This window comes from Sciurus carolinensis, chromosome 6 (genome assembly GCF_902686445.1).
Source record: "Sciurus carolinensis chromosome 6, mSciCar1.2, whole genome shotgun sequence".
NCBI lineage: Eukaryota > Metazoa > Chordata > Mammalia > Rodentia > Sciuridae > Sciurus > Sciurus carolinensis.
The window spans coordinates 120,513,719-120,530,829 of NC_062218.1; the positions used below are offsets into that span (position 1 = coordinate 120,513,719).

Genomic DNA, 17,111 nt, shown 5'->3' on the forward strand with positions numbered 1-17,111 from the left:
AAAAGGTGTGGGCTACTGTACCTGGCTGAAATAATTTTAGACTTTCTGAAAAGTTGCAAAGTAGAGTCTCTGTATAGCCTTCACCTAATAACTCAATACATTAATTAATCACAACTATGGTAATATTATTAGGGAACAGATAGATGAGAATGGGTGGGAATACAAGGTTCTATAAAACACAAGGTTCTATAAAATGGGCCCACTGTGCTGATCCCCACATACTTTCTTTGCCCCAAAAGCAATTTTCCTGCAGCCCTGCATGGCCTAAGTGGACAGGATGTGTCTCATTCCTCAGCAAACTACCTATTACCTGCAAGGAAAGAAGGAAGGAAAAAATGTTGATAAGAGGAACCCAAATTACTTTGAAGGGAGAGACTTTTGTGATCCTTTTCACAGACTAGATCCTGGAAGATGAGGATAGTTCTTCCTAACCATAAAATTTGTAAGAATGTGTGGTTAAAAATCCAAATAGAATCCATTAGCATGGGCCAGGGTGACCTGGAGTTACCATGGTAGTGGGGACTTGAATGTCTGATGTCACCTTGCTGTCAGTCAGAAGTCAAGAGGTGGACCTGAGCAGGACTTTCTGGAAATTTCTCTGAGATCCCTAATAAAACTGAAGTTCAGAAGAGGCACCTGGTCCCTCTCCTCTCTGAGAGGACCCACTCTCTCCCTTGAGACTATCCCCTTTTCCTTTTCCTATCTCTTCAATAAACTCATTCCTGTTACTTTGAGTGACATGTCTGAAATCTTTCTGAATTGGTCACAAGAATAGGGGTTTGAAGAGGGAGTCTTAATGTGGCCTCAGTTTCTCGGAAGGCCCTATCTATAATAATATCAAGAACTGTAAAAGATCTGAGATTTTATGTTATTTGCAAGTGGAAAAGTTAATGTCCCACATTTTTAAAATGTGAAATTCCTGGGTCAAAGATGAGCTTTATGTTTGTGTCAGTTTCCCTTTATTCTCGCTTTCCACTCCAGGTCCTATAAGGGTTTCACAGAGAATACAAATTGGATGATGTGTACGCAGTGTGTTTGCATCGCAGTTGCATTTATGGTTCCTGAACCTTTTTTAATGGATTTAAAGCAAAACCTGTCCTTTGCTCCAAAAGAAGAACTTACCCCTGTCTTCTGAGGCTGTTTACGTAAAGACACCTTTGAAAAGATACTCCAGAACAAAATCTTAGTGTCTGACTCATAAAACATACAGAAATGCAAAGACTCATGGAATAAATCAAAACTAAGAAAAGAGCATTGGTACGACACTATTAATTATGTACAGAATTCACCAGTTTTCCCACTAAAGTTCTTTTTTCTCTTGTTTAGAATATAAATCAAGGTCCCACATTTATAGCTTTCTTTTGAGGTTTATTTGTAAATTTTCCAGAATAGTAGAGAAATAGCTATATTCTGCTGTATGTCTAGGAAACTGATATAGATATTCAGACACATTGTGGAATTTTGATAGTCTCAAGATAGCTTTCTGTCCAGGATACCCAGGAGTGTCAGTGATATGAATTTCCTCACAGGAGACATTGTTATATGGATAAAGCACAGTAGCAAATGAGAGAGAAGGTATTAGGAGATACCTATCCTTGGGTCTGCTATTGTTTTCTAAGGGCTACCAGTACAAAATTATTACAACCTGGTAGTAGAAAACAAACAAAATTTATTCTCACAATTTTGGAAGGCAGAAGATCAAAATCAAAGTATCAGTAGGGTTGGTTCCCTCTGGAAACTCTGAGGGAGAATTTGATCGCCCACCGCCCGCGGGGACATCCACAATGCATACGCTCTTCTTGATCACAGGAACCAAAAAAAAAACTTTAATTCCACAAGTCTCAGACTTATATTGAGAACATCAGCCTATCAGAGAGTAGACTACCAGGAAAGTCAGCCTATCAAGGAACGGTCTCCAGGCAGATACCAGGATTGCCTCATGAACAACAGCCAACCAGAGTTACTTCCTAAAACTTGTATATGAGTGCAGCTATGTCTGGCAAGCTGCCAGGCGCCATCTTAGAGATCAGGCCACGGTGCGGCTCTGGGGCCCTCAGAGCCCACCCCTGACAGGAGAATACATACTGAGCCTCTTGGTAATTTTTGATGTTTCTTGACTTATAGACTCATTGCTGCATTCTCTGCCTCTGTTCTCACTTGGCCCTCTCTGTGTATAAAATCTCTCTTTTCTTTTTCTTATTTAATCACTGGATTGAAAGTCACCCTAAATTCTTAACCTAATTACATCTACAAATACCTGATTTCCAAATAAGGTCACATTTAGAGATACTAAGGATACTTAGGACTTAGACATCTTTTTGGGTGACACTGCTCAACCCACTACAGTCTACTTTGTCTACACATCATCTGGTTATGCTAAGAATTCAAGTCCTTGAATGTGTTTACTTGGGCCATTTTTTAATATTGTATTGGTACTAAGCAACTTTGAAAGATAAGATCTTTAAGAGGAGAAATACGTATCAGGAAATAATTGTATTGTAACATGAAAAGTGTGGTTTAGGAGCACAGAGTTGTAAAAGGAGGGAATCACTACTTCAAGTTTCACAGGAGAGGTGCTATTTAAACTCCTCTTTAGAACCTGTTTTTTCTCAGTGCTATTTATTGCTCTATCATGAATTTTTATTGTTCTTACTTATTGTCAGAGATTCCCAACCTCCATTTTGTCATGTATCCAATTCCCTTTCAATGAAGTTTATTCTAAACATCTGGTCCTGCTCTTTTTATTCCTTTCTTGGAGACCTTCCATGCTTATATATTAGGTTTAGATATTGTGTGTGATGTCCAGTCCAGCCCACTTATTCCTTTCTTTGCCATACTTTCACATACCCTGTTTTCCAATGAACTGCTCTTGAAAAAGTTTTTTTTTTTTTTTTAATGTTTGGGTCTATACTTTTGTTCTGTTTCTTTTTTTTTCTGTATGCAAAGCTCCTCCCACATTTCTATTGTGTGAAAACCTACTCTGTTTCAAGATCCAACTCAATGCCACATCTTACGTGTAACTAGTTCTTATCCTTCTTGCTGTCTTCTAAGTTTCTTCTTTTGACCTCTGAATGTCTCTTTCCTCCACTCTACTGTTAGCTTCCTGTGGGCTTGCCTCTATATAGTTCTTCTGGTATTTAATCACATATACTTAATTGCTTTTATCCATTTTATTCTGGAGAATTTTATAAATGTTTGGACTTTGACCTTTTCCTTCTAGGTCCTCTTTCAAACTAATGTTTATTTGTTTTATCTCCTAATGTTTTAATTCTAATGGTAGGCATTCTGGGACCTGAGTTTGGAGATAGAGTTATGTGTTAAAATATTTCATTGAACATTAAATGTGTATGTGGAATTAATGTATTGATTAAAGGCATGTGTTTTGGAAACAGTACTGTATTCCAGCTCCAGCTGTTTTCTTTTTGGAAAATTATTTAACCTCTCTAAGCCTTAATTTCTTCAACTGTAAATTATAACAATAATACTATCCCCCTTTGTCAGAGAATTAAATGAAGATAAAGTATTTAGCATAGTATTTGTAAGATAAAAGTGTGTAATAAATGTTAAAATCTTCCTCTTTACTTTTTCCTTCTCCCCATCTTCCTCCTCTTCTCCTTTCCCTCCCTTTTCCTCCTATGAAACATCATGATTATTATTTATGAAGTTGGTGTGTTTTTAATAATCCAACATCTTCACTGTTATGGTAGTTTTTCTGTAGGCAAGTTAATAATTTTATATATGTTAATGCTGCAGATGACCAGAAATAAATTGCCTCATGATGGAGATTTTGTTACCCTGGGACTTTCAGTAATACTCACTTATCAGCTGTACACAAATGTTTGCATTGAGGAAAGCCACTGTTTTGGGGGGAGGCCATCAAAATCCACAGATTATTCGTTACAATATTCTATTCTCTTATGTAGTAAAGTAACATATCTAAATCTTAATACATTTTCTCTATTTTTATGCCAAGGAAGATTCTCAATTCTTTTTATATTCTTTGGAAGAAATTGACATTTACATAACATTAAGCTAAATGTTCTCCCAATAAATTAGCCATATAAAATCTGTGTTTTAAAATAGAGACAGTTTTTAGATAATGGAAGGGGATAAAATAATAAGCAAAATGAAAATGTTTATTAATGTTATTCTCTGTAAAGTATGTTTTTGATTCCTTGCTTATGAGTATGTATATTCATGCTGTTCCCTTTAGTGGGGAAACAACATAGATTTCTGCTGCAGATCTTGTTTTATAAATTACGTGCAGTCTGAGGATGTAGCTCAACAGTAGAGCAGAAGATTTGATCCCCAGCACCGCAAACAAAACAAAACAAAACAAAACAAAAACAAGGTAGTAAGTCATGTGGTTATTCTTTATCCATTCACTCATTATTTATTCCATATCCAGTACCCAATAATGTACAGGTAGAATCATACAGAATGATGAAGCAATTGTTTCTGTTAGGATTATAGTGAGTAAAATGTGAGAGAAAAATTTCTAAGTAAATCATAGGATAAATTAATATACATGGTTATAGTAAGATTCTTATTTGATTTGTCATTTTTTCATTACAGTTTTAGTAGGGGGCTTTGTATATCTTCTGTATGTGGTCATCTCTGGATGCAAGGCTTTTGGTCTGCAGACATCTGGCCTCTCTAAGATTTCTTTGATTAGAATAACACAGAAACTTTGTTTAATTATAGATCTAGTATAAGAACAAACATCTCTAGGCCAATAATGTAAATTATTTGGATAACATACCACAATTGATTAAAAAAATAAGGCTGAATTTCTAATAGGATACTTATTTATACTACCTTATTTATAATTACTTGCACTTATTATATACAGATGATGTGACTTATATACAAAAATAGATACTAAAAAGGAAAAAATAATAGTGAAATAAACTAAAGTGCTAAGTATTATGTATTATTATGATTCATTACTTCAAAGCACTTTATATAATTAGGATAAGATTCATTGTTAGCAAGAAAGAGATGAATCCACTGTTCAGATAATCTTTCTGATTTCTCCATTGCTTTGGGCATGCCCTCTGGGACACAGGTATCTGAAACTCTCATCTAAAGCTATTGTTGTTCTGATAGAATTACTACCTATCCTACAACAGTGATTTTTTTTTTCCTTTTAAAAATCTGTATTTCCTTCACTCCTGAAGTCAGTTGTAAGATAAATGAATCTAATTAAAAAAAAAAACAAACAATTTGGGAGGGGGAATGAGTTTACTGTTATTGATACATGAAACAGATATGGAAGGTGTTACTTTTCTTCAACTTGTGAAATGAAAATTCATTATGATATTATATTAAAATTTGTGAAGATCTCTTTTCATTGACTATGATAAGTAATTTCAGAAATTTAAAAATTAGCATTTATCTTAACAGATCATTTTGGTTTATTTAAAAGACAGCAGAGGGCACTGTGGTGTTTAGTTTTCCAAAGCCTATTAAAATTAGAAAGCTTTTGCCATTTTTATGTGTAATGCAGTGTAGATATTCAGCTAACCCAATGAAAAACTATGAAACTTTTTGTTCTTTGCTTTTTCACTCTGTTGGGATTATAAAATTTTGTTGCATCCTGGAAAATTTGAGGTGTGCTGTTTTCCTGTGTTCTACATTTGCTTTTGTTTAGTGGATAAAAGAAATCCTTGAAAGTTGTAATTATACATCTGTTTACTAATCTTTAAACTTTATGTGAGCTTATCTTGTTTAAAATTAGTACTTATGAGGAGAAAGCTTTCAGTGAATATTATGTAGGAAATTTAATTAAGCTTTACAAAGATGATTTTATATGTCCTAGCGTCTCTAGTTGTATGTCAGATGTAATTTTATCATCCTACAGGCTGTCATAGATTGCATGATCAGAGTGACAGATTACCCTTGTATTGCAGCATTCACTGAGGAAACAAGTTAATCTTAGTTTGACAGGAAGCCTGCATATTTATTTCTACATCTTTAATGAGTAAAGAAGAAAAAAAACCTTCATAAAATTCCCTTAGGAAAATTGTTTGAAGCCTCCATTATATTTTAAGAATATAATTAACATTAATTGTGTTGTATAGATTTCTGAAAAGATAAACCATGATGAGTAAAAAAACAGTATTTATTATACATTTATAACATTGTAAATGAAGAGGATGGAAAAACCTCAATTTTATTTTGGCCATTCTGTTATAAAGTAGCTCAAAAAATAGGCATTGATGATTACATTTTTGTATTTGCTTGTAATTCAGTAATTATTCCCTAGAATGTTCTTGGTGCCTTATTGTTACCAGTTTTATGAAGAAGCACTTTGGAAGTGGGTGACATGCCCAAGACAATGACGTTGTCAGTAACACATTTTGGTAATTATTCATCAAACCTCTATCTATTGACCAGTTTTTATTTCTTTATATGTTTTTTTATTCCTTATAACTATATAAATTCTAGAAGTAACTTGATTTTTATTTTAAAATGAATGCTCTTTATTTACTGATAGTATGTTTAGGTGTGAAGTTTTGTGATTGCTTGTTTCTTGTCAAGTATAATAGTTCATAGGAAGCAAGGAATATTCACAAAATTCTTTCTGGCATAGTGAGAACAAATTAGCTCCATAATAGCAGAGTCTTTGCTAATTGTCCCAAGTACTTAATGTCTGGAATATGGTTGGAAGTACAGTAAATATTAGAATAAATTGTTGGATTTAAAGTTATTTAGTTTGTTTTCCATTTGAAATATTTAAACTGATTTGTGTTTGCCTGTAGGGAGATATTTTTGTTCTTTGCAATGATTCTAGAACCTTACTTCTAGAGGATAGCAATTACTCTGCACTTATTCACTTGTTTAGTAAGAGATGGTTGAATAGGAGAGTTGTTCACTATGATAATGCATGCAGAGCATGTAGAGGAGGAAAGTATGAGAAGGATTAATATTAAGATAACAGGCAGAACTTCTGATTATAAAGTAACTTGCTAAATAAAAAGTTGAAATTTTAAAGTGTTTTAAAGAACTATAATTTTATTATAGTAATTTTAATTAAAATTAGGTTAATAGATATGCTTTAAAGGAAATAGGTAATGATGTTTTATGAGACTATCAAAACGTTATCCAAAGCTGTTAATTTTAGTTTACATCACAATTACACTGTTTACACATAAAGTGCTTTATTGTTTTTTCTTTAGTAAATATTTTCTTCAGCAAATATTTTTGCCCCTTATAATGCTGACTTTTATTAAAATGATCACAAAGCATAACAAAGGGAGACCTGACACTCTGGATTTCATTTATATTACAAACTAATTGCTCAAGTACTATAGAGGACATGGAAGAGAGATCAAAATTTGGTATGGAAGAAAACAAAAATATAGGATAGGAAATTGTGTTTTAGGAGAAAAGCATCTCAATATGAAGGTAAGAGGGAATGTAGAGCTATTTCTTCCTGTATCCAGCAATGTTTTTGAGAGCCTGCTATGCTAATGCTAGGAATATAGCAGTGAGAAAGGTAGGCCAATTTCTTGTCCTTCTGTAATTTACATTGTAGGAAAGAAAAGATACATTCTGATAATATAATGTCAAATAATGATAACATTATGAGGAAAAATCAGGATAAGGAGAATTGAGAGTGATAGTGGGAGAAGAGAATGATTATTTTAGAAAGGGGCATTGGTGCAAAAACCCCAAAGTGAATTAAGCTCTGCAGCTATCTGGGATAGGATGCCAGGCAAAGCACCTGACATCAGATGCTTAAGAAAACTATAGACCACATGTGATACCAGAAACATAACATATAGGACGAGAGCAACAGCTTGCGTTGGAGCAGCCTTGGTTCTTTTCTCTGTAATCCTTGTGGCAGTCTAGCATAGAGGTCTACAAGTTGGAAGATGATTTTTCACAGTGGGCAGTAATGGGAACCAGCATAATTGCTATCCCCACAGCAGCCAATATATCCTGTAACACTCTAGCAAATTTCTAGGGTCCTAATTTAGGGAAACTCAAAGTAGGGTATCCCCATCAGGTCTTTGTAACTCTCCAGTCCATATGCTGTCTACCAGTTGGATCGTTTTAATCACGTATGGTGTTGCCTAGCAATACAGTTGTCAGATTGCCAGGGTAACAGAACTAGTTAATTAGCAAAGTTATATCATGTAGAGGAAAATGGTCTGGTTAATTCTTTTGCCCACAGCTTTGTACTTTTTCTTTTTACTACTTCTCACACAAATTTATAAGGCTTTGCCAGTCCTCAGGTGCAGAAATGGGTAAGTGGGCAGGATTTAGATATGAATGAATTCAAAGTTACTTTAATTAAAAAAAAAATTCCACCTTTAGGGACTTGCATCTTAAACTAGTCTTTTTGTCTTCCATGCCCTCATCCTCCATAACCCCCACACCAACAACATCAGCACCATCCAGGAACTTGTTGGAAATGTAAATTCCCAGACTTACTGAATCTGAAGCTTTAGGAATGTGGGACTCAGCAGTCTGATGTGTCCTCTAGGTGATTCTGATACAAGACGAAGTTTGAGAAAGACTGCACTGGAGGATTCAAACTTAAATGAAAAGCATGTTCTTAGAGGGTTCATTGTCTGAAAGAGAAAAGCAGATGTGAAATAAACTAAGTTAAAAGAGGTAGTCAAGTATTAAAATAGAAGTATAAGTAGAAAAATAAAGGAAATTTATATGATTATAATAAAAGTGAATTCAGTGCTGTAAGAGAAACTTGTAAATAGGAGGAGAGAGGAATGTTTTACAGCATGAACAGTATTGTTCTAGTTAGATACTGTACTTAATGTTCTAAATATTTGCAGAGATTTGTGGTTTAAATCAGTGTTAGTTAGTGGTGTGGGCTAAGAATTTAAACAACTCCAGACAAACAACTTTTAATAGACTTTTAGAGCATAGTTGGTGAATGATAATGGTTTCTAGATATTGAGATAACTGGATTTCTGTAGAGTTGTATTTAATTTTTAGATTTTCAAAACTGCATTTTAAAATACCATAATGTTCGTTCGATTTATTATTTAAAAAATTAGTCTCATTTGACCTTTTCACTGAGGCCATTAAGGGTAAATTTAGAATGAAAGTTAGGAGAAGCGTTTCTTCATAAACAAAAGGATGATGGTGACTTAGTATTCTTTCACTAAGTAGATTCTTGGAGGTACTTTAATTTATATGGAAGATAATTTACTTAAATATCTTCCTAATTTTCATGTCTAAAGAGTGATTCATTAAGTTTATTCTTGGTGTTTCATTTTGAAAAGAATACAGCTTTAGCAAACCTCTTTATATAACAGTGGGATAATGTTCAAGTATTAGGATATTGTCCTATTATTGTATTTTACAGATTTACAGGTTTTTTTTCTTTTTTGCTCTTTAGCCGACCTCAGAAAGTATGTTTGTGTCCATTTCTACCTGTACACCCTCTGCACATCTCTACCCACTTGTACATAATTCAGCATCCAGCAGAGGTAAGATTTTATAAACCATACAGTTTTAGATAGAATATGAGTGCACAGAAGGTAACACAGAGGTAAACACTCATCCCTCCCAACTTTTTAATACTTCAAGAAGAAATAGTGATAAGTGCTTACTGTTTTTGGAGAAAAAAAATTTTATATACTATATGATAATATAGAGTCAAGTGCTTTAGAAACACGTTTCATAAAATGTTTTTATTAAATAGTATAGAAATTTAGAACTCCAACAATTTTGTGTGAAGAAAAATTTGGGAGTAAAGAGCTAATAAAATCTTTCCTTTAAAAATTTTGGTCATAGCTTATGTTTTTCATGTCTTTTCTTGCTAAAGTAGAAGTAGCTTTGGCATTTTATTTTTACAAAGAGAATAGGTAAGTAAATCTTTAGTTTCTTCAAATGAATACAGCAAATGTATATTTTATAATATGTATATTTAAAGATGTTTTAACTAATCTTTTTCTATTCTGGTTACAATTATATGTGTGCCATTGTACATATGTGTTTTAACCCTTGATTAACTGTAGTAATGAGAGGGGAGGAAAGGAGATCGTAGGAAAATATTAGTTAATACAGAACTACTCATAGCATAGTGTGAATGATTCTATTATAAATTGAAGCTTAAACTCAGTATGTAGGACATCTTAAATTCAATCTGGCTTTTGAAGAAGGAATTATTGTGTAGTGCCAGACATAAGATGGCTTTTAAAACGTAGGTGTTTTCATTAATTGGTGACAATTTTAATATATTTCAAATCTCTTAAATTTTTTTACCGTAGTTTACTCACAGTTTAGATGATCCATCCAAAATAGTGCGTGCAACATATATATTTTATGCATATACAAATATACCATATTGCTTTTCCTTATTAACAAAGTAACTTTCCAGTCCTTCTCTAATTCAGTAATTCTGGGCTACCTGTGTTTATCTTCAGGACACTATTTTGGGTAAAAAGATATGTCAGTTTAATGATTACCCCATAAAAAATGAGTAAAAACCATTTGGATAGGCCCCAGAAGGGAACTTTGGGAAAAGAAGACTTGATGGAGATCATATAAAGGTGATATGATAGAGCATTTTCAAAAATAGATATATATATGTGTGGAAAATGACTTATGGATAAAAACAAAGTTTCTCGAAAAGAAAATAAACTTTTATAAGAAAAAATGTTATATTAAACTATTTGGACTTTGTGAACAATGTATATTTAGCCACAATGATATAAACACTTTATTGATTTAGCTAAAAATATAAGATGCGAAGGTAAGGAGTGGTTGTTGTGAGAAAGATAAATACTCATTTTTCTGAGAGGCTGTAGTTATAAAGTATAGTAGTAAGAAGTAAGGGCTCTGGAGTCAGATTCAAATCCTCAATAACTGTAAATTCTGTAATCTTGGGCAAGTTAATTAACCTCTCTGTGGTTCAGTTTCCTCATTAGTAAAATGGACACAATAAAAGATATATTTCTTTACTGACTTACTGTGAAAAGATGACTGTATATATTGCACTTAGAATTATATACATTACTATTAGCTCTTATAATTATGATGATAATTGATAATTTATAGATAATATCTAAAATCAATAAATCAACAAATAAATTGTATACCTTATATGGAAATACAGAGATAACGTAGAAGAAATAGCTAAAAGAGTTAAAGTGTTTGCTGCTTGGAAATGGTACCAGGGACTTTATCTGGGAATAGTTGTGGCATTTGAAATCTTTTGGCAGTATTTAATTCAGCATATAAATATGTATTACTTTGCTAAAAGTTTAGAAAGTGACTAAATCCATGTCAGAGTCTCACAGTGATGATAGGAGGAGAGTATGTTATATGAAATACTGGAAAATGTGGGAGAAATACTCAAAATACTCTTAAGGCATAGTTGTAAACGTCTTCTTAATAGGATTTAAGATAGAATTCTTGTGGCAACAAAAGGTGATTCCCAGTGTTGAAAGCTAGAATTGAATATTGGAAAAAAATCACTGATGATGGCTAAATGAATGGAATTTTTAGAATCAGTCTCTAGATTTCTACTTTGAAGTTATTTGGTCCTCTTTCCATTCTCTCTATTCTTTGACTGTAAGTCCAGTCTATACTGAAGTGGGAGGGAGACAGTAAGCTTCACTTTTTGGAGTGGGGAGTATTTACATTTATTATTTGGAAATGTAAGGAAGATTTGTTTTTTCTCCCACATTTACTTATTTATTCTAACATTTATATAATTTTAGACTATATTATGCTATGCTTTGTAGTCTAATACTATGTTATTTATTTATTTTTTTTCAAATTGTTCCATTTTGAGCATTGGGAGCTCTTTAAGGTGGGCTTCTGTGTCCATTTGGTATGCCCCATTGTTTTGTTTTTTGTGTACTTTCTTGCTTTCTGGTCATAAAGAACTGGGCTGTTATTTTCAAGCTGATATAATACAGGATGTAATTAATATTGAAATGAAAACCTTGTCTGAAAAAACAATTCAGTTTAGCTAAACACAGATTTATGTTTTTCATAATCCTATTATAAAGATTGATATTTTATTGGATAAGTAAACCTATAAACATATCTACATTGAACAAAGACTTATCTACATAGAATAAAAAGATACACTTATGCTTATGCTGATAAATCAGAGAAATTTTTACCTCTTATTAAACTGTGACCTGTAGTAAAAGAATTATGAAAATTATGTTTAAAGTTATGAATCAGTGTTCATCATAATTTTTTTTTGGTACTACTAGGAATTGAACCCAGGGCTTCATGCATATTAAGCAAGTTTTCTACCATTGAACTCCAGCCCCTGCTCCTGCCTCATCATAAATGTTTTCAAAGTGTGTTTAAGTAAAAAAGAAAAAAAAAATCTATGTCTTATTTAATTTTTTCATTAAAGGAAAACAAAGTGTTGCGGACTGTTCCTCTCCTAGCAGCCTGCCTCCCCCAGGACAAGTGTAAAGTAAAGATTGGTCGTCGCTTCAGTGAAGAAAGGTAAATGAATTTTAGGACAATTTAAAATATTTCTTTTCTACACAGATATTTCTTTGGGAGGGTTAAAATTATTCCCTTGACAGCTGGATAGAAAAGCCTAGATGGAGAACAGTAGCAAAGATTGGAAAGCTTGGAGGAGAGTGGTTAGAATTGTGGCTAACGAATCAGTAGAGTACAAAAGATTGTGAGCACTTAACTAATACTTTATGAACTAATTAGTATCTTTATTTGATTAGATAAATGACTAGGTAGAGGGGAATTTTTTATTATGCATTCAATAAGCATCATAAAACTTTTGTTTTCCCCCACAGCTAACAAAAAAATACTTAAACATTTTTCTTCTAGAGATGTTGAACTTTCGACTGTCTGCCGGAAGTCTAGTACATTAATATTATATCCAGGGGCTGAAGCTACAGATTTGGAAGAATTTATATTAGATTCTCCTGTTTATCCTTCTACAATCATCATCATTGATGGTACATGGAGCCAAGCTAAGGACATTTTCTATAAAAATTCCTTGTTCCGTCTTCCCAAACAGGTAAACTAGTGTTTTGACAGAAAATAAATAAAAAGTATAATAATGCATGTTATTTATATTTTCTGTGAATGGATACATACTTTTTAATATATTAATTTATTGGTATTCTATATGTTAATCTGTGTACATAGACACAGGAGGATTGTAAGTTTGAGGCCAGCCTGGCAGCTTAGTAAGACCCTGTTTCAAAATATAAAGGGTTAGGGATAAAGATTAGTGCCTGAGTGCTTTGCAAGCATGCATGAGGCCCTAGGTTGATCCTCAGTACTAAAAAAAAAAAAAAAAAAAGGTCTCTTAGACATTTAATCAGGGAAGTATCCCCCAGGTTTATTTTTATTTATGTGTATTTAATGTTTTTTGTAAGGATGTGTTATAATACTTAAATACTTTCATTTACTTACTAATTTACTTAGTTCTCATTAGGAATGACTTAATTTTTAAAAATAATGTATTTTTTTATATCTTTATTTTATTTATTTTTATGTCATGCTGAGGCTCAAACCTAGTGCCTCACACATGCTAAGTGAGCACTCTACCACTGAGCCTTAACCGTAGCCCAGAATGACTAAATTTTTTAACAAAATACTTTTTTGTTATTCAATTATAATCACAATGGTTTTTGATGTAATTAGTTATGATGATGTATTTTCTAATATTGAAACATTCTTGTGTTCCTGGAATGAACTCTTTTGAGTTCAAACTTTTCTATGGTATTCAAGCTTTCTACTTGTATTTGGATCTGTTTTTTAATAACTTTTTTATATTTCTCTAAGGAATTCTCTTTTTCTTCCAAGGTAGTACATTGGTTGCTATATACTAGTATACATTATTAAATAATTATTTTAATTTCTCTGGAATACGTTTCTTGTTTCTAATCACACACACATACTTGTGCACACACACATGCTCACAATTTTTCCATAAAGATTTAGGAGAGGTTTCTTTATTTTTTGAGTTTTAGAAAGTGTAAGATTTGGGCTGGGGTTGTGGCTCAGTGTTAGAGCTCTTGTCTAGCACATGTGAGGCACTAGGTTCAATCCTCAGCACCACATAAATAAATACACAAACAAACAAACAAATAAAGTCATGTCCATCTACAACTAAAAAATAAAATGAAAAGTGAAAAATTTTAGATCATTTATAATGGCTGCTTTATTTTCATTTCCTTAATTTTTTTCTTAATTTCTTTTAGATATACCTGACAGTAGAGTGTATTTTGACATATTATGCATACATGGAGTATAACTTTTTCTAATTAGGATCCCATTCTTGTGGTTGAACATGATGGGAAGTTATACTGGTGGTGTATTCATATATGAACATAGGAAAGTTATGCCTTATTCATTCCATTGTCTTTCCTATTCTTATCCCTGATCCCTTCTTTCATTCCCCTTTGTTTAATCCACTGAACTTCTATTCTCTCCCGACTCCTTGTTGTGTGTTAGCGACCGTATATCAGAGAGAACATTCAGCTTTTGATTTTTTGGGATTGACTTATCATTAATTTCTATTTTGATCAGGCTCCTTAAGTTTTATTTTTAATTGGCACAAAATAATTGTACATGTTTATGTATTACATGTGATGTATTGATACATGTATACATTGTGTAGTATTTAAACCAAGGTATTTAGCATACCCATTACCTCAAAAATTTGTCATTTCATTTCTTTATGTTGAGAACATTCGCATCATTGTTATAGCTATTTTGAAATATACCATTCAATATTGTTGATTATACTGTAATAAAGACTAGAATGTATTCCTGCTAACTGTAACTTTATGCATTGACATTTCTTCTCCCTCTTTCCATTTCCCTTCTCTTCCTCTGTCTCTGGTAACCACTGCTTTGCTTCTATGAGATCAACTGTTTTTAGGTTCCATATTTGAGTGTGATCATTTGGTATTTTATCTCTGTGCCTGGCTTATCCTGATTACTTACCATGATTTCCAGGTTCATTCATGTTGCTGCAAATTACAGAATTTCATTCTCTTTTATGTCTGAATAGTATCCCCAGAAACACACACACACACACACACCACCATCTTCTTTATTCATCTAATGATGCATAAAGATTACCTCCATATCTTGGCTATTAAGAATAGTATTGCAATGAACCTGGGAGTACAGATAATGTTCCAACATACGGAGTTCCTTTCTTTTGGATATATAAGTAGTAGTTGTTCTGCTGGATCACATGATAGTTCTATAGTTTTTTGCAGTGTCTCCATACTGTTTTCCATAATGGCTCTATTAATGTACATTTCCACCCTGTGTGTAGAATTAGCCTTTCCCCACCCCCATATACATACCAGTATTTGTTACTTTTTGTCTTTTTGATAATGACCATTCTAATTGAGGTGAGGTTATACCTGTTGTGATTTGATTTGCTGTTCTGCAATTAGTGATCTTGGGCATATTTTCGTATACTTACTGTTCATTTGTACATCTTTTCATAAATGTCATTTGGGATCTTTTTTCAATTTTTTAATTGAATTCTGTTTTTCCCCATTGAGTTGTTTAGTTTTCTTATGTATTTCTGGATATTAATCCCTTGTTAGATGCACCATTTTCAAATATCGTTTCCCATTCTACAGGTTATTTCTTCACTCTCTTTCCTTTGATGTACAGCTTTTTAGTTTGATGTAATTCTATTTATCTATTTTTGTTTGTTTATGCTGTTTTTAAAAAAATATTTTTTATTTTTACAGACTGCATTTTGATTCATTGTACACAAATAAGGATACAAATTTTCGTTTCTATGGTTGTGCTTTTGAAATCTTATTCAGAAAATCTTTGTACAGATCAATTTTGTGAAGCATCTCCCCTATTTTAATCTAGTATTTTTATAATTTTGGATCTTATATTTAAGTCTTTAATTCAGTTTGAATTGCTCTTTGTAGATGGCAAGAGATAAGGCATAGTTTTATTTTAATCTATAGGATATACAGTTTTCCCAGCATCATTTATGATTTGAACTTCAAGTACTGCTGTGATCTGAATTTTGACCCTGCACTGTCACACTCATGTGTTGGAGCTCTAATTCCCAGTGTGATAACAGTTGGACATGGGACTTTTGGGAGACAGGTCGTGAGCATGGAGTCCTCATGATGAAATAAGTGCCCTTAAATAAGACATGAACTATGTATCTCTTTACCCCATCCCTCTTTCTCTTTGCCATAAGAGAACACAGCAAGAAGACTTCCATCTCCAGCTAGAAAAATAGCTCTCACTAGGACCTGGAGCATGCTGATACCCCAATCTCAGATTTTCCAGCCTCCAGCACTGTAAGAAGGAAATGTCTGTTCTTTAAGCCATCTGTTTTTTTTTTTTTTTCCCTTTTGGTGGTACTGGGGGATGAATGCAGGGTTGCTTCACCAATGAGTTGTATCCCCATCCCTTTTTATTTTTCATTTTGAAACAGGGTCTCACTAAGTTGCCCAGGTTGGCCTCAAACTCAAGATCCTCCTGCCTCCCAAACAACTGGTATTTCAGATGTGTCCATCTCTAGCAAATCTAATCTTTTTATCATAGCCTACTTTGACTAAGACAAGAACTAAGTTCCTTTGTTAAAATTTCGAGTTCCTTCTTTAATGATAAAGAGAGAGAAGGCTGCAATATTTCTTCTTAGTTTAACTTTTCATTGTATCCTGTCATTTTGGGTTGAACTGTTCTATCCATAGCATTGAAATAATTGGTCATTTTGATAATCTTTTTTTTGGGGGGGGATACTGGGAATTGAACTCAGTGACACTTGACCACTGAGTCACATCCCCAGCCCTATTTAGTATTTTATTTAGAGACAGGGTCTCACTGAGTTGCTAAGTGCCTCACTTTTGCTGAGGCTGGCTTTGGACTTGCAAGCCTCCCAAGCTGCTGGGATTACAGGTGGGCACCACTGTGCCCAGTCTTGATTTCTTTTTTATCTGTGGATTGTCAATGAGTTTTTAACAATGTTTTTTTCTTTTCTTATTTTTGACTTTGTTAAATTATGATAAAATAACATTAGATGCAGTATTTTAAATAAGTTTATGATTTTTGTATGAAAAAAATGATAGATTTTTTTTCATGTTCTATGAATATAAAAATACATAGTCTCTAGGCAAGTAAAGATTTGCATT

General features: G+C 33.0%; 1 protein-coding gene across 1 annotated transcript in view; it reads left to right on the forward strand.

The window, feature by feature from the left end:
- Dtwd2 (DTW domain containing 2) overlaps positions 1-17,111 on the forward strand; it is a 170,474-nt gene that overhangs the window by 11,244 nt on the left and 142,119 nt on the right. The window contains exons 2-4 of the mRNA XM_047556430.1: positions 9,374-9,464; positions 12,359-12,453; positions 12,799-12,991. Of these exons, the coding sequence (XP_047412386.1) occupies positions 9,374-9,464; positions 12,359-12,453; positions 12,799-12,991 (379 nt within the window). The remainder of the gene's footprint in view (positions 1-9,373; positions 9,465-12,358; positions 12,454-12,798; positions 12,992-17,111) is intronic.